Below are 25,714 nucleotides of genomic sequence, written 5' to 3' on the forward strand. Positions count from 1 at the left end.
GGAATTTTTGGAAGTCTTTGTGAATGGGGACGTGGTAGAATGCGTCCTTTAAGTCGAGCACTACCATGAAACAATACGGAAACAACATTTTGACTGCTGTCTTTATTGTCTCCATTTTGAAGGGTTCCACAATCAGGTGTTTGTTTAAATTTTTTAAATTGATAATCGTCCTGAAAGAGACGTCTGGCTTTTTCCTGAGAAAAATCGGGGAGTAGAACCCTCTCCCTCTTTCTCGGAGGGGGACTTCCAGAAGAACCCCTTTGCCTAGTAGTGTTGTGAGTTCCTGTTCCAGAGCTATCCGCTCCTGTGGAGAAGCTCTCTGGGATGTTATCAGGAAGGACGGCTGAGGGAACGTAAGAAATTTGAATTTTAGTCCCGACTGTACCAAATCCAGAATCCAGGCACTGCTGGTTATCTTTTCCCAGGCTGAGAGAAAGAGGGACAACCTTCCTCCCACCTGGGGCAAAAGTTCATTGTGATGGTTTTTTGGGATCGGTGGGGCTTTTGTTGAAGATAAACCCTTTGCTCTTGTTCTTTTTGTCTTCCCATCTGTCCTGCGGTCTAGGTGGCTTTCTACGGAAGAATTTTTTACTCCGAAAAGGACGTTTATAAGATGGATATTGTAGGACGGGAAAGGACTTCTTTTTGTCCCCTGCTTTCTCCAAAATGTCATCCAGAGTAGAGCCGAAAAGAAATTCTCCCTCACAAGGAATATTACAAAGTTTAGCCTTTGTTTGGAGGTCTCCGGGCCAACATTTGAGCCAGAGGGCTCTTCTGGCTGCATTGGAGAACACCGCTGACCTGGCCGAAAGCCTGATTGAGTCTGCCGACGCATCGGCCAGAAAAGCGGCTGCCCCTTTCATTACTGGTAGGGTATTCAGTATACTGTCTCTGGATGTTTTGTCTTTGAGCTGGGTTTCCAGCTGGTCAAGCCACACCATAAGGGAGCGGGACGTGCAAGCCGCAGCCACCGCTGGTTTTAGGCCCCCCCCTGCTGCTTCCCAGGAAGTTTTTAGGAAAGCATCTGCTTTCTTATCCATGGGATCCTTTAAGACCCCCATGTCTTCAAAAGGTAGGGCAAACTTTTTTGACGCTTTAGCGATTGCCACGTCTAATTTAGGTGCTTTTTCCCAACAGGAGCATGCAGGGTCTTCAAAAGGGTATTTCCTTTTGGGTGTAAGTAGGGCCTTTCTTAAAGGTTTTTTCCACTCTTTATTTATTAAGGCTTGTATTTTGTCATTAAGGGGAAACACCCTTCTTTTTTTCTGCTCCAGTCCACCGAACATTATGTCTTGGACAGATTTTTTGGTGTGGGAATCAGCGAGGCCCATGGTACTTCTGACTGCTTTAATTAGGGAGTCTGTTTCTTCTAATGGGAAACAACTACGACCTTTCTGAGAAGAGGATGATGAAGAGGACGATGAAGAAGAATCGGAGGAATCTGAACTAATCTCCCCACTATCTGAGGGACTAGAGTCAGATATAGGGATGCTATGTTTAATTTTTTTACGTTTTTTTCCCCCCTGGAGAGATTTAAAGGTATCTTCCACCTGAGTTTTAATTAATGTTTTTAGCTCTGTGGCGAACCCTGGAAGCCCTTCACATAGAGTCTCTTCTATACAAGATTTACATAATCTTTTTTCCCAGGAGGCAGGTAAATCTTCTTTACAAAGGGCGCAAATCCTATGTTTGGACTTCCCTGCGCTCTTCCTTCCCTAAAACAACAAAAGAAAGGTAGGCTCTATTAGCCGGAGCATTCACGGAGATCACTCACCACCTGTGTACCCTCAGTACCGGTTGTGGATGGTCCGTATCGACAGTATGATGCTCCTTCGATCCGGATGCAGCACTAGAATTTTTGCTGTGCTGAGATCCAGACCGTGCTCCAGTTGTACGCCGTTGGACCTGAGAGGTAACTTGCCCCTGCTGCCGGCGTTTTTGCTGCTGCTGCTGCTGCTGCGGTGCCTGCGTTTGCTGCGCTGGTGAGTCCTGGAATTCAGGGTCACTCATGGCTGAGGAACGCTGGCTGTACTCCAATAGAGCAACTAGCCAGGAAGATAGTACTCATTTAAATAGTTAGTGCGCCGGTTTCGCGCGCTCCTCGCCGCTGGATTTGCGCATGCGCGAATCCCAGCATGCACCGCGCCGTCCCAGCAAGCTCTGCGCCGCCCAGAATGCCCTGCTCCAACCAGCAGGCATTGCGGCACCCGCGCATGCGCGATACCAACCAGGAAGTGCGGCACCATGCCGCTGATGCTTCCTGGAGCGCTGTTCACGCGCGCATTGTCGCGCCGTGTACCACCTTATGGAGGGACCCCTCACCGTGGCTTTCGCGGGTGTGCCATGTGGAACCCCCTGAGGATTCCTCTAGGAGCCGCAGCGCTGCTGCTGCAGCCCCCCGCTCACCCTAGAGACCTACTGATCCCAGCGGTGGCGCATCGGGTGGCCCAGCCTAGCCGAGGCAGGGAACCCCCGCTGCCTGAACCGGTCTGACTGGCCCCGGAATCCAACGACGATCTGAGGTAAGATCTGCTGCAGGTCCCGTCAAGGACAGGAAACCAAACTGATGCGGGAGAGAGGTACCGCCTTTTTATCTGTAGGTTTCCTGTCCTTGGTGGGCGGATCCCCTCTCTCCGTGGTGCCGTCATGGGGGACAGAGAAACAAAACAATCACCTGTGAGTGATATTGAAATGTCAGATGTATGTTTATGCATTTGTTGTTAAGAAATGACATAAAGCTGTGTAACTCTGATAGCATGGGATAAAGCCAGTCTGAGAACAAAGTTGCAGCAAAAGATGTATTTACTCAAAAACAGAAATGTAAACAGGACTAACAGATATTTCTGCAATTGTAACGAGGGCCTCAGCTCTATATAGAAAATAGCCAGCAGAATAGCGAACAAAACATAGTACAAATATTCCTGCAATAGTAACGAGGTCCTCAGCTCTATATAGAAAATCACAGCAAACGGAGTAGCGGGGCACGACCGCTAATGGGAACCAGTCCAGCAAGGAAATTATTTGGAAGCAAACAAGACACTTAAATGAGAAAGTCCAATAAGGTTATAGTGCAAATGCACACAGTACGTAAATGACGAAGTCCAGCAAAGCTTGCTCACATGTGTGCACAGTTCTTGTTAGTAGGAGTCCAATAATACACAGATGATGCGTCATGTGAATGACGTCCTAGAAAAGAGAGGACGAGGGGAGAAAGAGGGAGAGCGCCATCTAAGCGTAGTAGATGAGTAGATCTTTCTTGGAGAGATATCACAGCTTGAATCTTGCTCACCCAGTGTGGTTGTGCAAAGAGGCACAACACTGGGAAAAGTTTAGTACACAAAGGAAATTCTTCCACTAGTGTGCTGCCAGTCGCAGCAGTTCCAGAGGCGAGAGGTAGCTGAATGGGGTGAGGCAGACCACCGAGTAGTGAGCAGCAGAAGCAGGGAGTTAACCAGCAAACAGGCAGATGCTCAAGAGCCAGCAGCAAAAAATATTCAGGCACAGGTGAACACAAGACCCAGACTTAAATAATCAGGACAGGAAGTTCCATGACAGGGCGAGGTCCAAGACTCCATCTTGGATCAGGGCGAACAGACACCAGGAAAGTCTGGAATCCTTACATTACTCCCACCTCAGAAGCGGCCTCAGGATGATCCAGGACCAGGCTTGTCAGGATATTTTTGATGGAACAAAGAAATCTTTTGAGGAGCACAGATATTGTCCACCGGCTCCCAAGAGTTCTCCTCAGACGGATATCCTTGCCATTTGATGAGGTACTGCAGTTGATTCCTGCAGATCCTGGAGTCCAGAATCTTCTCTACCACAAACAGGTCCTGTCCGTCCACTAACACAGGCTGAGGAGGAGGTGTAATCCAACCCTGAAATGTATTTGGAGACACCGGATTTAACAGGAAGACATGAAACACAGGGTGTACCTTCAAGGTTCTTGGCAACTTCAGATGACAGGCAACGGAACTAACAATCCCAGAGATCTTGAATGGGCCGATGAACTTTTGTCCGAGTTTCTGTGATGGAATGTTCAATCTCAAATTTTTAGTAGATAACCATACAGAGTCCCCTACCTTGAACATAGGTGCAGGATTCCGAAACCTGTCGGCAGATCTCTTATATCTCTCTTGTGCAGTAGACAGTGATTCCTTCAGGGTTTCCAGATTCTGTCTTATTGCCGCCAACCTCTCATGAACTGCAGGCACCGGTGCGTTGATTGGGGATCTGGGAAGAATACTAGGATGATAACCTAGGTTGGCAAAGAAAGGTGTTACCTTAGTGGAAGAACTCTGAGAGTTGTTATAACAGAATTCTGCGAGCAGGAGCAACTCCAACTCCAACCAGTCATCCAGAGAATGGTTGATATAACATCGAAGATACTGTTCCAGAGTCTGATTCGTCTGTTCTGTCTGCCCATTAGTCTGAGGATGGTATGCAGAGGACAAACATTAACACCAAGCGAATCACAGAATCCTTTCCAGAACTTGGACAGAAAATGCACTCCCCGATCTGAGATGACTTTGTCCGGAACTCCATGCAGCCGAAACACATTCTGGATGACCAGATCCGTCGTCTCCTTGGCTGAAGGAAGACCATTGCAGGGAATGAAGTTGGCAGCTTTAGTAAGGCGATCTACAACCACCAGAATAGAATTTTTTCCCCCAGAGGTGGGCAATTCAACTATAAAGTCCATTGAAATAGAGCCCCAAGGACGAGAGGGGACAGGTAGTGGTTGAAGCAGTCCAGTAGGTGATACACGAGGAGTCTTGAAACGTGCACATACCTCACAAGAGAGAACATAACTTTTCACGTCCTTCAGACAGGTAGGCCACCAAAAAAAGAAACTCCTGTTTCTTCTGTACCCCCCGATGACCCGCCAACTTGGAATCATGGACAAACTTGAGGACCTGCAGCTTTACGGCCTCTGGAACGTATAAACGTTGATCCCGAACCCACATACCGTTTCTGAGAACCAAGTTCACATCAGCAGTCGGGTTGTCGAGAAATGGGTCTGTGTCGTAGGCTTCCTTAATGGTCTTCCATAAGTCCTTATTCTGAATGACTCCGATAAAGTTGGCATCAGACAGGACGGTCTTAGAAGGGGTCCCAGGTACGGAATCTGTGGCATGGATTCGGGACAAAGCATCCGCTTTCCCATTACATGAACCTGGGCGGTACGAAATGACAAAATTAAATTGATTCAAAAATAGACTCCAACGAGCCTGCCGTGGAGAAAGACATCTTGCAGATCTAAGGAACTCCAGGTTGCGATGATCCGTGAGCACAATAACTTGTTGTGATGCCCCCTGCAGATGATGTCTCCATTGCTTAAATGCAGAGATAATGGCAAGAAGCTCCTTATCTCCCACATCGTAGTTCCTTTCTGCAGCGGAGAGTCTGCAAGAAAAAAAAGCACATGGATGTACAAGCTTTTCTCTCCCGTTCTCTGTGAGAGGATGGCCCCCAGAGCACAATCCGAAGCATCCACTTCTACGATGAAAGGAAGTGCTGGGTTTGGGTGAATTAGTACAGGTGCAGATGTAAACTGGGATTTAAGACAATCAAAAGCTTCCTGAGCCTGTGCGGACCACAAGAAAGTATTTTCCTTCTTAGTTAGCTGTGTAATGGGTCACACAATTTCAGAGAAATTACGAATGAATCGTCTATAGAAGTTTGTGAATCTGATGAAACGCTGTACCTCCTTGACATTTTTAGGTGTGGGCCAATCAAGAATAGCCTGGATCTTACTTGCCTCCATGTTAAGCCCCTGTGGCGAGATGACATACCTCAGGAACTGAATCTCTGTGCGATGGAATTCGCATTTCTCAGGCTTAATGTAGAGGTGATTCTCCTTTAGACGCCTCAGAACAGTCTTCACATGCTCCTGATGTTCCTGCAAAGAGTCAGAAAAAATTAAGATGTCATCCAGATAGATCACGACAAAATGGTCCAATAGATCTCTGAAAATATCATTAGCCAGATGTTGGAAGGTTGCCGGAGAATTGCAGAGACCAAAAGGCATCACCAGATATTCGAAATGCCCATACCGACATCTAAATGCAGTCTTCCATTCATCTCCAGAGCGGATCCTTATAAAAATTTTATGTTCCCCGAAGATCTAACTTTGAGAAGATCTTGACCTGTTGCAGTCTTTCCAGCAGTTCAGGGATCAAAGGCAATGGGTAGCAATTCCGAATGGTCACCTTATTGAGCTCCCGATAGTCGATGCATGGTCTAAGAGTTCCATCCTTCTTCTTAACGAAAAAGATGGGTGCTCCTGCCAGTGATGAGGGGCGAATAAAACCCTTAGCCAAATTCTCATCGATGTATTCCTTTATAGCCTTCAGCTCCAGAGCTGCAAGTGGGTAGACATTCTTAAAAGGAATAGCGGCCCCCGGAAGCAGCTCAATGGGACAATCATACGGTTTGTGAGGAGGAAGCTGGTCTGCCATCTTCTTCTCACAAATGTCCGAGAATTCACTATACACAGATGGTAGAAGTAGATACCTCAGTGGCACATTTCGTATCTCGAGGACTCACTTGGCCTGTCACCAGTGTCTCCTTTGATGGGAAAGTGATTTCCTTGGTCTTCCAGTTGATAATAGGATTTTGTGACTGCAGCCATGGAATCCCTAAAATTAAAGGGAAATGTGGTGAAGAGATCAACATAAATGATAGCATTTCCTGATGATCAGGGTCTATGAAGACTTCCAGAAGTACAGTCTCTTGATCTACTGGTCCAGACACTAGAGGGGAACCATCCACCGTTTCCATAGTTACTGGGGTGGCTCTCTGCTGGGTCCGTATGCCATGTTCCCAGGCAAATGTTAAGTCCATAAAATTTCCTCCTGCCCCTGAATCCACCATAGCTGCACAGGGAATCCATTGGCCCAACAACCGGATCTTAATAGGAAGGGAGCAATGCGTATCCTTACGCTCCAGCGTCTTGGGAGAGGCAGTCATAGACAGAGAGTGAAAAATGGCATTCACAGAAAAACTAGACTCAGATGTAATGGATTCAGCATCCTGATTATCAAATTCCCCAACCGTGGCTAGTATCTTGCGAGGCCACTTCAGACAATTGATAAGAAAGTGATCTGACTGACCGCAGTAAAAGCACAGACTTCCCGGAAACGATGCTCCCTGCGCTCGTTACTCTCGCGCCGCTGTAGTGCATCCACCTGCATGGGAACTGGTTCAGCCTCCCAAGAGGATTTGCCAGACGGTTCTTTAGAAGGAAGGGAAGAGTTAGTGACACGATTAGAAGCTGCAAATCTCTCCTGTCTACGCTCAGTAACACGTATATCTATGCGTACACAATGCTGTATAAAAGCGTCTAACTCTTCCGGAGCATCTGCATGAGCTAGTTCATCCTTTAACACATTAGACAATCCCCTCTTAAAAATGGGTAATTGAGCATAACTGTCCTAAATTGTATCCACCGCCAGCCATCTAAACTCAGTAGCGTATTCAATGACAGGACGCTTACCCTGACGTAGTGATAACAAGGCGGTCTCAGCTGTAGTGCGACGATTAGGGTCATCAAACATTATAGACAAGCATGCAAGAAAATCATCTAGGTTATTCAGTCGAGGGTCACGAGTCTCCATAAGCGGATTTGCCCATGCAAGAGCTCGGGAAGTGAGCAACATGATTATACATAAAACCTTAGATCGATCAGTAAGGAAATGGGCGGCATGCACATCAAAATACAAAAGACATTGGTTTACAAACCCACAAAACTTGTAACGGTCCCCACTGAACCTAAATGGTGGTAACTTTGGAGGAGTAATTGGCTGTGGCTGTACTGGGGGTGGAGGAGCCCGTGCAGTCATCTGCCCAGCCACCTGATTACCTAAGTCCTGAAGAGCCTGTCCAAAATGAGCCTCCCAGTTAGCAACCTTGTTTTGCAGTGCCTCAATATCCCCCTGTAAAGAGTGGATCAGAGAGAACAACTGATCCATCTTTGTCTCAGTCGAAATTATCCCAGCAGATTCCTTAAATGGCCTGAGTATCCTGTAATAATTATATGGGTACTACGGAATCAGCTAGCATGGGATAAAGCCAGTCTGAGAACAAAGTTGCAGCAAAAGATGTATTTACTCAAAAACAGAAATGTAAACAGAACTAACAGATATTTCTGCAATTGTAACGAGGGCCTCAGCTCTATATAGAAAATAGCCAACAGGATAGCGAACAAAACATAGTACAGATATTCCTGCAATAGTAACGAGGTCCTCAGCTCTATATAGAAAATCACAGCAAACGGAGTAGTGGGGCACGACCGCTAATGTGAACCAGTCCAGCAAGCAAATTATGTGGAAGCAAACAAGACACTTAAACGAGGAAGTCCAATAAGGTTATAGTGCAAATGCACACAGTACTTAAATGATGAAGTCCAGCAAAGCTTGCTCATACATGTGCATAGTTCTTGTTAGTAGTAGTCCAATAGTTCACAGATGATGCGTCATGTGAATGACATCCTAGAAAAGAGAGTTTGAGAGGAGAAAGAGGGAGAGCGCCGTCTAAGCGTAGTAGATGAGTAGATCTTTCTTGGAGAGATAACACAGCTTGAATCTTGCTCACCTGGTGTGGTTGTGCAAAGAGGCACAACACTGGGAAAAGTTTAGTACACAAAGGAAATCCTTCCACTGGTGTGCTGCCAGTCGCAGCAGTTCCAGAAGCGAGAGGTAGCTGAATGGGGTGAGGCAGACCACCGAGTAGTGAGCAGCAGAAGCAGGGAGTTAACCAGCAAACAGGCAGATGCTTAAGAGCCAGCAGCAAAAAATATTCAGGCACAGGTGAACACAAGACCCAGACTTAAATAATCAGGACAGACAGGAAGTTCCATGACAGGGCGAGATCCAAGACTCCATCTTGGATCAGGGCGAACAGACACCAGAAAAGTCCGGAATCCTTACAGGACGTCATAATCAGTTTCAGATAATACATGAGTGCTCACATTAATGACCTTGTTACGCTTATTATCAGGTGACCAATTTTGATTGCCTTTATTATGGAATTGACGCTTATCATATTTAAGTCTGAATACATTATTCCTTTTAAAAATTGTTAGAGATGAAGACGTTTGGAACTTTGCTCAAGGATGTAGCATGAGATAATTATTCTGAACTCATATTTTCATGTGTTTGTTGTTTTCTCCAACGATATACAGTTAGGTCCATATATATTTAATCTGTCCAATTACTTTTGGTCCCATTAAAAACAGGGTGGCACATATTAAGGAGCTGAAACTCCTAAACCCTTCATCCAATTTTAATGTGGATACCCTCAAATGAAAGCTGAAAGTCTGAACTTCAACTGCATCTGAATTGTTTTGTTTAAAATTCATTGCGGTAATGTCTATAACCAAAATTAGAAAATGTTGTCTCTGTCCAAATATATATGGACCTAACTGTACATTATTCATCTGCAGGTCTTTGAGGTCTCATGTGAATTTAGTAGCTTGAGTCTGCTGAATGTTTTTAACCCAAGTATCCACATGTTTATCCATTTGGGAATGAATGGATTCAAGGTTATCTGCTGATAATTCTCATGTAGCGGATGTATAGTAGCATGTAAAAGTTTGGGCACCTCTGGTCAAAATTGCTGTAATTAAGAACAGTTAAGCAAGTTGAAGATGAAATGATCTCTAAAAGGCCTAAAATTAAAGATGACATTTCTTTTGTATTTTAGGCAAAGCATATATATATACAGTGTATATATATATCTAATATATAAAGCTGAATGTGTGTGTGTGTGTATGTATGTATGTATGTATGTATGTCCGGGATTGGCATCTGAACCGTCGCAGCTACAGCCACAAAATTTTGCACAGTCACACGTCTGGACCCCGAGAGCGTCATAGGCTATGTTGTGAGGTGAAATTTTAACCCCGTGCTTTCCAATTCACCAAACAATTTTGCCCCTATCTACATAATGGGGAAAAAGTGAAAGGAAAAGTGTTGGAGGCGTCGCAGCTACAGGCACAAAATTTTGCACAGTCACACGTCTGGGCCCCGAGAGCGTCAAAGCTATGTTGTGAGGTGAAATTTTAACCCCGCGCTTTCCAATTCACCAAACAATTTTGCCCCTATCTTCATAATGGGGAAAAAATGAAAGGAAAAGTGTTGGAGGCAAATTAACAGCTGCCAGATGTGAACAAGGGGGACTTAAAGAATGACAGCGATGGCGCCAAAGAGTATATACTGTACAGTTGCTAAGGTGGTGCCCCAACATGGGATAATCGCCACACCACCACGGGGATATGAACACACACACAAAATGCGCCACAGACTACCACGTGCTCAAACACATATACCACCCTCAGCGCACATTTCACCACACATACACCAACCTCGCCACATAAAAGTAGAAACACAAAAGTCGCCGCTCAAAACTCGCCACGCGCAAAACTCTCCACATGCAAAACTCGCCACACGTGCAAAACTCACCTCATGGAAAACTCGCCACACGCAAATCTTGCACACGCAGAAAAATTGCCACATGCACAAAAGTTGCAACACATGCAAAAGTTGCCTCACACAAAACTTGCACATACTCAAAAGGCACCACACATAAAACTCGCCACGCGCAAAACTCGCCATGCGCAAAACTTGCTGCACACAACTTGCTACACTAACCTGTCACATGCAACTCGACACACAAAAAGTTGCTACACGCATGTCGCCACACAAAACTCATCTCACAAAAGTCCCTACATGCATGTCGCCACACGCAACTCAACACACACAACTTGACACACGAAACTCGCCCTAAAACACACACAAGTCTGGTATTATCCTTCAAAAATAAAAATCTGATTAATAAGCAGACAAACTACAAGAGCAACAAATGTACCATATAGGAATCCGGCAGCTGTCAGTCACATGACCAGTCTATTATGTGTATGTGTGAGCTAATATATACTGCCAGGGGGTGGGCTTACTGTTGGCTGGGGATTTATCAGGCTGCCATTTTAGCTTAAAAATACTGAGGTAAAAATACTGACCAAATAACGTGTGAACGAGGGCTAATACAGGAGGAGATGACATACAGCTATATACTATATACAGGAGGAGATGACACAGGTATATACTATTTACAGGGGAGATGACACACAGGTATATACTATATACAGGAGGAGATGACACACAGATATATACTATATACAGGAGAGATGACACACAGGTATATACTATATAGAGGAGGAGATGACATGCAGGTACATACTACATACAGGAGGAGATGACACACAGGTATATACTATATACAGGAGCAGATTACCTACAGGTATATAGTATATACAGGAGGAGATGACATACAGGTATATGCTATGTATAGGAGGAGATGACATACAGGTATATACTATATACAGGAGGAGATGACACACAGATATATACTATATACAGGAGATTACATACAGGTATATCTAATATATAAAGCTGAATGTGTGTATGTATGTATGTGTGTATGTCCGGGATTGGCATCTGCACCGTCGCAGCTACAGCCACAAAATTTTGCACAGTCACACGTCTGGACCCCGGGAGCGTCATAGGCTATGTTGTGAGGTGAAATTTTAACCCCGCGCGTTCCAATTCACCAAACAATTTTGCCCCTATCTACATAATGGGGAAAAAGTGAAGGGAAAAGTGTTGGAGGAAAATTGACAGCTGCCAGATGTGAACAATGAGGACTTAAAGAATGAGAGCGATGGCGACAAAGAGTATATACCGTACAGTTGCTAAGGTGGGGCCCTGACATGGGATACTCACCACACACGGGGATATGAACACAAACACAAAATGCACCACACACTACCACGTGCTTGAACACACATACGACCCTCAGCACACAATTCACCACACACACACCAACCTCGCCACATAAAAGTCGAAACACAAAAGTCACCACTCAAAACTCGCAACGCGCAAAACTCACCTCATGGAAAACTCACCTCATGCAAAACTTGCACACACAGAAAAATTGCCACATGTACAAAAGTTGCACCACATGCAAAAGTTGCCTCACACAAAACTTGCACATACTCAAAACGCACCACACATAAAACTCGCCACGCGCAAAACTCGCCATGCACAAATCTTGCTGCACACAACTTGCTACAATAACCTGTCACATGCAACTCGACACACAAAATGTTGCTACACGCATGTCGCCACACAAAACTCATCTCACAAAAGTCGCTACATGCATGTCGCCACACGCAACTCAACACACACAACTTGACACATGAAACTCGCCCTAAAACACACACAAGTCTGGTATTGTCCTTCAAAAATAAAAATCTGATTAATAAGCAGACAAACTACAAGAGCAACAAATGTACCATATAGGAAATACGGCAGCTGTCAGTCACATGACCTGTCTATTATGTGTATGTGTGAGCTAATATATACTGCCAGGGGGGAGGGCTTCCTGTTGGCTGGGGATTTATCAGGCTGCCAATAGCAACCAATCACAGCTCAGCTTCTATTTTGCTACAGTTAATTAACCTGAGCTCTGATTGGTTAATATAGGCAACAAAGACATTCTCAGTATCACAAAGCTAATATATGTTGTGAAATTCTTCTATTAGCCTGGTTTTTGCCTTTTAATAATTACATTTCTATCTATTTGTTTTGTGGTTTTTGTGTGCAGAATAAATTTTTGTTAACACATTCTATTTTGCTAACAGCAGTCATTAACCCGGGCGAAGCCGGGTAGTACAGCTAGTATATATATATATATATATATATATATATATCCAGGAAAAAATAATTCACTAAAGAACGGCACCAATGTTTAACCCTGAATGTGTCTACATACGATCTTTGAAAACTGAAACAAGTCAGTTGTATCTGCAGCTGGTTTATGGTGCTCACAAGAAAAAAACAAGTGCATGTGGGAAAATATGCAGCAAAAGAATGTGCAGCACTCTCCAGATTGCTTGCCAACCAGAGGCCTTTATTGTGCCATCCAAGTTAGGACAAAGAGACCGGGGGTGTGGGCAGGGTACAGAGGAATGTGGAGAAAACAGACGGACGACGGACGTTTCACGTGCTTGACACTTCAACGGGTCCACCGTACCCGTTGAAGCATCTATCTCGTGAAACGGCTGTCGTCCGTCTGTGTATATATATATATATATATATATATATATAGTGTGAGGCTGTGACCCCTGTTACAGCAAGGGGGCACTGTTTTGTGCTCCCCAGAATACGCACAGAGCCGCATGAAGGCCATAGGTGTGCATGGCCGTCGCAGGTGTAGCTGTGATTGAACTATAAGGCAATGACTCATGTCACAGGTAGGGGCTCTGTGTGTTCTCCCCAGGTTGTGCATGCAGACAGATGAAGTCCATAGGTGTGCATGGGAGTCACAGATTTCCGATCCGGGTTTTCCATGTGGCTGAAGGCCACAGGTTTGTGTGTTTAAAAGCCCTGCAGTAAGGGATATGGGGGTGTTAGGTGCAACGTCAGTGTCAGTCTGGTGTGTGCTGTGTGCAGAGTAGAGGCCTGCAGAGTGCTAGCTGAGTGCATGGAGGCACAGGCCAGCGGAGCCAGCCGCTATGGCAGCTGAATAGCCTGAACCCGTAGCGTATACAGCGATGCAAGTCATCCATGGTACTGGTCTCGGATGTGGCCAGTCCTGTGCCCGAAAGAGTCGGATGTGGACAGTCCTGTGCCCGAAAGAGAACTGGCATGGGTAACGATTGCAAACAGGTGGATATGATGCCCGACTGCTATCCGGAGGATATCCTGGGCTGTGTACGGCTATGTGAGTAAAAGAGACTGTGATACAGTGATGCATGACACCCATGAGAACTAGTCAGAGGAGGGCTGACATGTGTAGTGTCTGCAACACGTAAAGCTGTGTGTTTGGAGACTTTAATATGGCGTGCGGTCGCCCAGGGAAACTGGACAAGGGAAGTCTGGCTTGTTTAGGGACTGCAGTTTAAAGCCATATGATGTGTAGTGCTATGAACTGGTGTGAACACTGATAATGTACAGTGAAGTTATATGCACTGAAATGATATGCACTTGTGTGTGAATTGGATTTAATGCCTTTGAGGAAACACATTAGAGACCTTGTGTTGGAACTTTGTGGGTCACTGCCTCTTCACTGCATACGATGCCTTACAATATATATATATATATATATATATATATATATATATATATATATATATATATATATATATATATAATGGACTGATGCAAAAGTTTAGGCACCCTGAATGGTTGGTATCTGGAAGCACCCCCTTTTGCAAGTATCACAGGTTGTAAATGCATTTTGTTGCCAGACAAGAGTCTTTTTTTTAGGTATTTTTATTCATTCTTCCTTGGAAAACTTTTCCGGTTCCGTGAGATTCCTGGACCGTTTTCCATCCTCTGCTATTTTGAGGTCTAGCCACAAATTTTCAATGATGTTCAGATCAGGGGACTGAGGGCCCTTGTAAAAACTTCAGTTTGTGCCTTTTGAGGTTGTCTATTGTGGATTGTGACATGTGTTTAGGATCATTATCCATTTGTAGAAGCCATCCTCTTCCTCTTTTCACCTTCAGCTTTTTTACAGATGGTGTTATGTTTGCATCAATAATTTGTTGAAATTTCATTGAATCCATTCTTCCCTCTACCCAGGTTTCCTGTGCCATTGGTTGCAACACAACCCAAAGCATGATTGATCCACCCCCATGCATGGTTGGGTAGATGTTCTTTTCCTCAAATTCTGTGCCTTTTTTCTCCATACATACCTTTGATCACTGAAGCCAAATAGTTCTATTTTAACCTCAACAGTCCAGAGAACTTGTATCCAAAATGCATCAGGCTTGTATAGATGTTCTTTTGCATACTTCAGATGCTGAATTTTATGGTGAGGATGCAGGAGAGGTTTTTTTCTGATGACACTTCCATGAATGCTATATTTGTACAGGTATCTCTGAACAGTAGAACAATGTACCACAACTTCAGAGTCTGCTAAATATTTCTGGAGGTCTTTTACAGTCAAGGGAGGTGCAGATTAGCTTTTCTAGCAATCCTACAAACAGTTCTAATTGAAATTTTGCTTGGTCTTCTAGACCGTACCTTGACCTCCATTGTTCCTGTTAAATTTCATTTCTTAATTAGATTTCGAACTGAGAAAATGGCAACTTGAAGAAAACGCTTTGCGATCTTTTTACAGCCTTATCCTGCTTTGTGAGCCTCCACCATTTTAATTTTCAGAGTGCTAGGCAGCTGAATAGAAGAACCCATGGCTGCTGTTTTTTTGGCACAAGGTTAGAAGAGGCTAGGTTTTATAAGGCTGGGGAATTTGCATCACTTGGCCTATCCTAACAATGATAGTGAACAAGCCATAACCCTAACAGGCTAGTTAAGGTCTGAAACCTTGATCAAAGTTATCTGAGCAGACAAACCCTTGCTTAACAGTTCACACTAACAGTAATTTTAACCAGGCGTGCCCAAACTTTTACATGTCTCTGGAAATGCTTCATCCAGTTGGTGTCCAATATTTAATAGGGTTTTGCTATAACACTTAATGAAAGTTCCTTGAATTTCTTTGAGCTGTTATTGGAAATATTTCCCAGTTATTGATGATCTCATGGTCCTCAAAAGAGAAGAAGGTCTCACACGTATCCGCCGTCCTCTCAGGATTCATTGTTTGGGAAGATCATTTCCAGGAAAGCTTTGTTCCTCCAGGTTTTGGTTTGTTTAAAGAGTAGATTTTTTTTATCAAAACGTTAAAATCCTTCCTACTCTGAGCTCCAGAGCCGCCAGTTGTTGGTGCTTCATTATTAAAAACGGATTTACATGTCTGAGCCAAGACCGTTCCTGGGCTTTCTAGTCCATGTTCTTTAGCAAGACGCCCTGTGCGGAGCACAGTATAATATTAGGGAGAAGGGAAGAGACACAAGACGATAATACACAGATGGGAATAATAGAGAGGAAATATTGGGGAACAAAACATGTAATATTCAGATGGATCCAATCATTGGTTTCTAAAAAAATCACTTACTAAATGAATCAAGACATGGAGCAAAGCTCCGCTCCGTACACAAACGGCTCCGCTCCGTACACCTCATACACACGCAGCTCCTCTCCGTACATCTCTTACACACGCGGCTCCGCTCCGAACAAATCGTACACACACGGCTCCGCTCTGTACACCTTGTAGACATGTGGCTCTGCTTCATACACACATGGCTCCGCACCATTCACCACATACAGTGGCTCCCCTTCGTACACCTCATACACACACGGCTCCGCTTCGAACACCACGTACACATGCAGGTCTGCTACATCCACACTGTAAACCCCTCCTCCTGACCCAACAAATAATCTTCCCCTCATCCAGCACCATGACAACCAGCACAGCAGAGTCCTGAATACAATGAGGCCCCTGATCATTTGACCCCTAACTCCTCCCCTCCTGTGACCTCATCACAGGTCCTGTGCTCACAGAGCAGCCATATATGTGGAGTGCGGCTCTGCGGGTGAAGGTCAGTGCTGGAGGCTCCATTATTCTCTATGTGGAGTGCGGCTCTGCGGGTGGAGGTCGGTGCTGGAGGCTCCATTATTCTCTATGTGGAGTGCGGCTCTGCGGGTGGAGGTCGGTGCTGGAGGCTCCATTATTCTCTATGTGGAGTGCGGCTCTCTCTATCCCCTCTAATAATCCTCGGACTGTTCTGACAAACACAGAAAAGTGCCCCTTTATGGAGGTGACAGAAAGTCTGTTTAGTCACTTTAGCTTCATAGTATCAGCTCTAATCCAATGGTGAGAGAGCGATTTACCCTGAAGAGTCACAGATTGTGGGGTTGTTGTAAAATGTTATATTTAGGGGGTTTTGTGTTGTCTCCTTATAAGGATCACAATGGTTTTGTTCCTTTTCCGTTGATGGATACAAACGACCCAACTGTTGGCCCTCGTCATATTGCACGACTCGTTAAAGGGTTGATTGTGACTTGTAGGATCGCTACTACCAACAGGTGGCGCTATAGAGTTAAGTCCTCTTTTTCTCAGAAGAGGCAATTTGCATAAATAAAAATGAACATTTAACTTTTTTTTCACACAAAATTTATTTCAGCTCCAATTTGTTCTATTTTACCAAGGGTAACAGGAGAAAATGGCCCCCAAAAGTTGTTTTACAATTTGTCCTGAGTATGCTCATACCCCATATGTGGGGGTAAACCACTGTTTGGGCGCATGGCAGAGCTCGGAAGGAAAGGAGCGCCATTTTACTTTTCAATGCAAAATTGACTGGAATTGAGATGGGACATCATGTTGCGTTTGGAGAGCCCCTGATGTGCCTAAACATTAAAACCCCCCACAAGTGACACCATTTTGGAAAGTAGACCACCTAAGGAACTTATCTAGATGTGTTTTGAGAGCTTTGAACCCCCAAGTGTTTCACTACAGTTTATAACGCAGAGCCGTGAAAATAAAAATTCTTTTTTTTTCACAAAAATTATTTATTAGCTCCCAGTTTTGTATTTTCCCAAGGGTAACAGGAGAAATTGGACCCCAAAAGTTGTTGTCCAATTTGTCCTGAGTACGTCGATACCACGTATGTGGGGGGAACCACTTTTTGGGCGCATGGCAGAGCTCGGAAGGGAAGGAGCGCCATTTGGAATGCAGACTTCAATGGATTGGTCTGCAGGTGTCACGTTGCATTTGCAGAGCCCCTGATGTACCCAAACAGTACAAACCCCCCACAAGTGACCCCATATTGGAAACTAGACCTCCCAAGGAACTTATCTAGATGTGTTGTGAGAACTTTGAACCCCCAAGTGTTTCACTACAGTTTACAACGCAGAGCCGTGAAAATAAAAAAACCTTTTTTTTCCCACAAAAATGATTTAGCCCCCCAAATTTTTATTTTCCCAAGGATAACAAGAGAACTTGGACCCCAAAAGTTGTCCAATTTGTCCGGAGTACGCTGATACCCCATATGTTGGGGTAAACCCCTGTTTGGGCGCACGGGAGACCTCGGAAGGGAAGGAGCACTGTTTTACTTTTTCAACGCAGAATTGGCTGGAATTGAGATCGGAAGCCGTGTCGCGTTTGGAGAGCCCCTGATGTGCCTAAACAGTGGAAACCCCCCAATTATAACTGAAACCCTAATCCAAACACACCCCTTACCCTAATCCCAACGGTAACCCTAACCACACCCCTAACCCTGACACACCCCTAACCCTAATCCCAACCGTAAATGTAATCCAAACCCTAACCCTAACTTTAGCTCCAACCCTAGCCCCAACCCTAGCCCTAGCCCTAGCCCTAGCCCTAGCCCTAATCCTAATCCTAATGGGAAAATGGAAATAAATACATTTTTTTAACTTTATTATTTTTCCCTAACTAAGGGGGGTGATGAAGGGGGGTTTGATTTACTTTAATAGCGTTTTTTTATATCGGATTTTTATGATTGGCAGCTGTCACACACTAAAAGACGCTTTTTATAGCAAAAAAGTTTTTGCGTCTCCACACTTTGACACCTATAATTTTTCCATATTTTGGTCCACAGAGTCATGTGAGGTCTTGTTTTTTTGCGGGACGAGTTGACGTTATTATTGTTAACATTTTCGGGCACATGACATTTTTTTGATCGCTTTTTATTCTGATTTTTGTGAGGCAGAATGACCAAAAACCAGCTATTCATGAATTTCTTTTGGGGGAGGCGTTTATACCGTTCCACGTTTGGTAAAATTGATAAAGCAGTTTTATTCTTCGGGTCAGTACGATTACAGCGATATCTCATTTATATCATTTTTTTTATGTTTTGGCGCTTTTATACGATAAAAGCTATTTTATAGAAAAAATAATTATTTTGGCATTGCTTTATTCTGAGGACTATAACTTTTTTTTATTTTTTTGCTTATGATGCTGTATTGCGGCTTGTTTTTTGCGGGACAAGATAATGTTTTCAACGGTACCATGGTTATTTATATCCATCTTTTTGATTGCGTGTTATTCCACTTTTTGTTGAGCAGTATGATAATAAAGCGTTGCTTTTTGGCTCGGGTTTTTTTTTTTTCTTACGGTGTTCACTGAAGGGGTTAACTAGTGGGACAGTTTTATAGGTTGGATCATTACGGACGCGGCGATACTAAATATGTGTACTTTTATTTTTTTTTATTTAGATAAAGAAATGTGTTTATGGGAATAATATATATATATATATATATATATATATATATATATATATATATATATATATATATATATTTTTTTTTTTTCTTTATTTAGGATTTTTTATTTATTTATTTATTTTTTTTACACATGTGGACTTTTATTTATTTTTTTTACTTTGTCCAAGGGGGGGACATCACAGATCGCTGATCTGACAGTTTGCACAGCACTTTGTCAGATCAGCGATCTGACTGACAGCGCTGCAGGCTTACCAGCACCTGCACTGGACCCGGAAGTAATCCCTGCAGGACCCGGATGCAGCCCCGCGGCCATTTTGGATCCGGGGCCTGCAGGGATAGGAGGTAAGAGACGCTCGGAGCAACGCGATCACATCACGTTTGTTCCGAGGGTCTCAGGGAAGCTTGCAGGGAGCCCCCTCACTGCGCGATGCTTCCCTATACCGCTGGAACACTGCGATCATGTTTGATCGCAGTGTGCCGGGGGTTAATGTGCTGGGGGCGGTCCGTGACCGCTCCTGGCACATAGTGCCAGATGTCAGCTGCGATAGTCAGCTGACACCCGGCCGCGATCGGCCGCGCTCCCCCCGTGAGCACGACCGATCGCATATGACGTACTATCCCGTCACTGGGAATTAAGTCCCAGGTCACCTCGATGGGATAGTACGTCATATGGGATTAAGGGGTTAAAACCTCAAACTTCTGTGTGTGAATCAGACCTGAGATCTAACGTGATTGAAGATTATAATGCGGGGAAGACGGGAAACCTTCATATAGAGGCCGGTGGTGATGGAGTCTGTGACGGATAAATATGTTTCTAGAGCCGTAGCAGAAGATGAAGATGTCGTCCTCATCATGAAGTAGTTATTTCTCATGTCACGTGTAATGAATATCTCCTGCAGTATTGCTAATGCCGATTCCAGTGTCGGTAAATGAGACGAGAATTAGCGTTATGGAAGATGAGTCTATGAGGAACGTATTCAGCTGCCGACTCCGAGGAAGAAACTACTTGTTGTCTGTGGCCTAAATATATAGGTTTTATTAGTAGATGTAAAGAAGAAAACTAAAAACTGTAAAATAATAAATCTTATATGTTATATCCAGTAATTGTATTATTACACTGGATTTTATGATGTTACATTGGCTCATCTTCTTCTCATTCAGGTCTCTACAATATCGGATCCTCTCAGTGAAGATCTTCTATATTAAGATAATTTTTCTGATTTACCCATCAAGGATGGATATGGACAGAGACAAGATGGCGGAGAGGATATTACACCTTACCCTAGAGATCCTCTTCCGGCTTACTGGAGAGGTGAGAGATTCTGATGACGTCACATTACATCATTCTTATCTGTGGGAATAACAGATGGACAGAACTGGAGAGGTGAGGACTCTGGAAATGTCTGTAGTGAGATTTATTAATGTGTCTCTCAATAACCAGGATTACACAGTAGTGAAGAAGACCTCTAGTGAGCGCTGTCAGGACCCTGTGTCTGAGGGATGGGGAAGACCCCTGAGCCCAATCACGGGGCCTCCACCTCACCCCCTTATACATGAGGACATCAATGACCAGAAGATCCTAGAACTCACCTACAAGATGATTGAGCTGCTGACTGGAGAGGTGACACTGCTGGGAATGCTGGGACATTATATAGTAACACTATGAAGGGATTGGGGTGATGACGATATCATTGTATGTGTCAGGTTCCTATAAGGTATCAGGATGTTGCTGTCTATTTCTCCATGGAGGAGTGGGAGTATTTAGAAGGACACAGAGATCTGTATAAGGACGTCATGATGGAGGTTCCCCAGCCCCTCACATCACCAGGTAATGGACAGGACTAAATACATACGGACTATAATTATCTGTATGTAAAGAATGAATTCAGTCCCTGTATGTGTTTCCTCCAGATTTATCCAGTAAGAGGACAACACCAGAGAGATGTCCCCATTCTCTTCTTCCGCAAGACTGTGAACAAGAAGATCCCAATGTTCCTCAGGATGATCAGGTAGATGGAGAGAAGGTGTCATGAGATCTCCCCTATGATGTGTAGACGGCTGTGAAGGTCTTGTGCTCAGTCTTGTTTTATCCTTCAGTATTATATGTTTTATAATACAAAACAGAGGTTGGCCATGACAGCTTATATGAGACGGAAATTCATATACCAATATCTACCTAAAATAATATATGCATATACGTCCAAAAGACTGAATGGCAGGCCATTTGGAATAGAAAACCAAAAGGTAACCACAGGACATGGAATAAAACACCGACGTAGTAGGAGGGACACCAAAAAGATACTATAGAATGCCTATATTAAAGTAAATATCAAGATTGATATGGTATGCAAAAGTGCCTGCACAAAAAAAAAACAATAAAAATAATTAAAATAAATTAAAAACCATTTATATGCAATGTCCAATTAATGTATTAAAGACGGGGGTCACTTAAAAAGATCCATGAAAAAAAGTGGTCATAGAATATATCCATTGCCAACTGAGTGGTAGTACTGTTTTGTAAATCAATCCTAACACAAATAGATCAGCAGTTGTATAAAATAGGCCATAGTAGAGAATAGGTGTAAATATATGTGGTCAATCTCCTAGTAAGATATGGATAAAGCTAATCATAGATACTTATATTGACAAAACATGGAGAAGGGATGTGAGATATATACACACACAGCCCACAACATGGAGAGTAGTAATATTAGAAGATTGAATAGATATTACCTGGTGGTGGTCCCAGTAGAGTGCGGAGCACACCCCGACGCGCGTTTCGGAACGGAGTCCTTCGTCAGGGGATGCCGCACTTTTAAACCGGAGGGGGTATAAATAGGAAAAGAGGGCCATTGCGTTGAGACCGGGCGTGAATCGGCGTATGCCCAGCCAGGAGGAACCCGGAAGCCATCGCTGCACGGCGTCGTGTGACCGATCGCGTCAGCCACATAGAGACGCCCGCTGCAGATAATCTTATTAGATTGACCACATATTTACACCTATTCTCTACTATGGCCTATTTTATACAATTACTGATCTATTTGTGCTATGATTGATTTATAAAACAGCATTACCATTCAGTTGGCAATGGATATAATCTATGACCACTTTTTTCATGGATCTTTTTAGTTGGTCCCTGCCTTCTTATACATTATTTGGACATTGCGTATCAATGGTTTTTAATTTATTTTAATTATTTTTATTGTATTTATTTCTTTTTTGTGCGGGACACCATATCAATCTTGCTATTTACTTTAATAAAGGCATTTTATAGTATCTTTCTGGTGTCCCTCCTACTATGCAGTGTTTTATTTCATGTCCTGTGGTTTCCTTTTTGTTTTATACTTGTGTAATGAGAACGGTGGAGATGGCAGGATTAGAGCTGATCATAGATGTGACTTCTCCCTCTGTCTGTGACTTTTACAATATTTGTTTCAGGGTGAAGATCTGACCCATATTAATACTACAGAGACATATGTGAGGGGTGACGAACGGTGTAAAAAGACGACTCCTACATATGACTACCCAGGTGAGTAGTAACCACTAAATGCAGAGAAGTAAAGAAGTAGTTCAGTCATATCTCACTCGTGTGATCACAATTTTGTCTCTAGACCACAATATTCTCCCCCACCCAAAACTGTCCAAATGACTTTGTGTATTGAAAGCTCTTTTCTATAGAGCTTACAATCTGGGAAATCCACCTACCCCCTGAAATTAGGAGACACTGACCATTTCCTGTCCAGGTCTGTAAACTACAAAACCACATGACAGCGTAAGTAGAATGTGCTGAAAAGTTAGAAAATCACTTAAAGAAAAATATTATAATGAGCCTGTAAGAGAAATTAGAGGGTAATGATTCTGTTACATTTGTAAAGGCAATTCTGACTTCCCAGTGTGGTCCTTCTCCCTCCTGCTGGCAGGGATGCCAAAATGCTCAGTGTCACGGCCAATCGTCGGTGTACCTGTTTCCTGTTGTGCCTTCCTGCTTCTTTAGGACTGTGTACACCCGCTCCGATTCTTAAAGGGGCAGTACTCGCACTTTTTGAATGCCTCCAGCCAAAAGCTGGTAGGCATCAGGTACAGGTGCTTCTCACAAAATTAGAATATCATCAAAAAGTTAATTTATTTCAGTTCTTTAATACAAAAAGTGAAACTGATCTAACTGATCTATTATATAAGTAATTACAAACTGAGTTATCTCTTTCATGTGTTTATTTCTGTTAATTTTGAAGATTATGGCTTACAGCCAATGAAAATTCAAAAGCCATTATTTCAGTAAATTATAATTAACAAAACCACCTGCAAAGGCTTCCTAAGCTTTACAAAAGGTCCCTTAGTCTGTTTCAGTAGCTCCACAATCATGGGGAAGACTGCTGACTTGACAGATGTCCAGAAGGCAGTCATTGACACACTCAACAAGGAGGGGAAGCCACAAATGGTCATTGCTAAAGAAGCTGGCTGTTCACAGAGTGCTGTATTAATGGAAAGTTTGAGTGAAAGGAAAAAGTGTGGTAGAAAACGGTGCACAAGCAGCCGGGATAACCGCAGCCTTAAAAGGATTAAGAAAAGGCCATTCAAAAATTTGAGGAGATTCACAAGGAGTGGACTGCTGCTGGAGTCATTGCTTCAAGAGTCACCACACACCGACATATCCAGGACATGGGCTACAAGTGTCACATTCCTTGTTTCAAGCCACTCATGACCAATAGAAAACGCCAGAAACGTCTTACCTGGGCCAAGGAAAAAAAGACCTGAACTGTTGCTCAGTGGTCCAAGGTGTTGTTTTCAGATGAAAGTAAATTTTCCATTTAATTTTTAAATCAAGGTCCCAGAGTCTGGAGGAAGAGTGGAGAGGCCACAATCCAAGCTGCTTGAGGTCTAGTGTGAAGTTTCCACAATCAGTGATGGTTTGGGGAGCCATGTCATCTGCTGGTGTAGGTCCACTGTGTTTTATCAAGAACAAAGTCAGCGCAGCCGTCTACAAGGAAATTTTAGAGCACTTCATGATTCCCTCTGCTGACAACCTTTTTGGAGATGGAAATTTCATTCTCCTGCAGGATTTGGCACCTGTCCACACCGTCAAAAGTACCAATACCAGGTTTAAAAACAACAGTATCACTGTGCTTGATTAGCCAGCAAACCCACCTAACCTTAACTTCATGGAGAATCTATGGGGTATTGTCAAGAGGGAGGTGAGACACCAGACCCAACAATGCAGACGAGCTGAAGCCTGCTATCAAAGAAACCTGGGCTTCCATAACACCTCAGCAGTGCCACAGGCTGATCGCCTCCATGTCACACCGCATTGATGCAGTAATTGATGCAAAAGGAGCCCCAACTAAGTTTTGAGTGCATTTACTGAACATACATTTCAGTAGGCCAACATTTCAGATTTTAAAATAATTTTTCAAGCTGGTTTTATAAAGTATTCTAATTTACTGAGATAATGACTCTTGGGTGTTCATTGGCTGTAAGTTATTATCAACATTTACATAAATAAACACTTGAAATAGATCACTCTGTCTGTAATGACTCTATATAATGAGTTTCACTTTTTGTATCGAAGAACTGAAATACATTAACTTTTTGATGATATTCTGATTTTGTGAGAAGCACCTGTATGTAAAGCACTGACCTTAGTAGGAGTTGTTCAGACACCTCCCTGTATTTTCTCTACCTAGTGTGTATACAGTGGGGCAAAAAAGTATTTAGTCAGTCAGCAATAGTGCAAGTTCCACCACTTAAAAAGATGAGAGGCGTCTGTAATTTACATCATAGGTAGACCTCAACTATGGGAGACAAACTGAGAACAAAAAATCCAGAAAATCACATTGTCTGTTTTTTTTAGCATTTTATTTGCATATTATGGTGGAAAATAAGTATTTGGTCAGAAACAAACAATCAAGATTTCTGGCTCTCACAGACCTGTAACTTCTTCTTTAAGAGTCTCCTCTTTCCTCCACTCATTACCTGTAGTAATGGCACCTGTTTAAACTTGTTATCAGTATAAAAAGACACCTGTGCACACCCTCAAACAGTCTGACTCCAAACTCCACTATGGTGAAGACCAAAGAGCTGTCAAAGGACACCAGAAACAAAATTGTAGCCCTGCACCAGGCTGGGAAGACTGAATCTGCAATAGCCAACCAGCTTGGAGTGAAGAAATCAACAGTGGGAGCAATAATTAGAAAATGGAAGACATTCAAGACCACTGATAATCTCCCTCGATCTGGGGCTCCACGCAAAATCCCACCCCGTGGGGTCAGAATGATCACAAGAACGGTGAGCAAAAATCCCAGAACCACGCGGGGGGACCTAGTGAATGAACTGCAGAGAGCTGGGACCAATGTAACAAGGCCTACCATAAGTAACACACTACGCCACCATGGACTCAGATCCTGCAGTGCCAGACGTGTCCCACTGCTTAAGCCAGTACATGTCCGGGCCCGTCTGAAGTTTGCTAGAGAGCATTTGGATGATCCAGAGGAGTTTTGGGAGAATGTCCTATGGTCTGATGAAACCAAACTGGAACTGTTTGGTAGAAACACAACTTGTTGTGTTTG

The 25,714-nt window shown here is 43.6% G+C and overlaps 1 protein-coding gene across 3 annotated transcripts in view; it reads left to right on the forward strand.

The window, feature by feature from the left end:
• The window catches only part of LOC143766381 (uncharacterized), a 162,273-nt gene that overhangs the window by 108,602 nt on the left and 27,957 nt on the right, over positions 1-25,714 (forward strand). The window contains exons 1-6 of one of the 3 annotated variants that reach the window (XM_077254030.1): positions 16,471-16,504; positions 20,313-20,463; positions 20,593-20,772; positions 20,856-20,979; positions 21,063-21,160; positions 22,590-22,680. In XM_077254030.1, coding sequence (XP_077110145.1) covers positions 20,386-20,463; positions 20,593-20,772; positions 20,856-20,979; positions 21,063-21,160; positions 22,590-22,680 — 571 coding nt within the window. In that variant the 5' untranslated portion in view covers positions 16,471-16,504; positions 20,313-20,385. Of the gene's footprint in view, positions 1-16,470; positions 16,505-20,312; positions 20,464-20,592; positions 20,773-20,855; positions 20,980-21,062; positions 21,161-22,589; positions 22,681-25,714 lie in introns of those variants that run through there. The other 2 variants (XM_077254029.1, XM_077254031.1) reach the window with 2 other exon arrangements.

This window comes from Ranitomeya variabilis, chromosome 4, assembly GCF_051348905.1.
Source record: "Ranitomeya variabilis isolate aRanVar5 chromosome 4, aRanVar5.hap1, whole genome shotgun sequence".
Lineage (NCBI taxonomy): Eukaryota > Metazoa > Chordata > Amphibia > Anura > Dendrobatidae > Ranitomeya > Ranitomeya variabilis.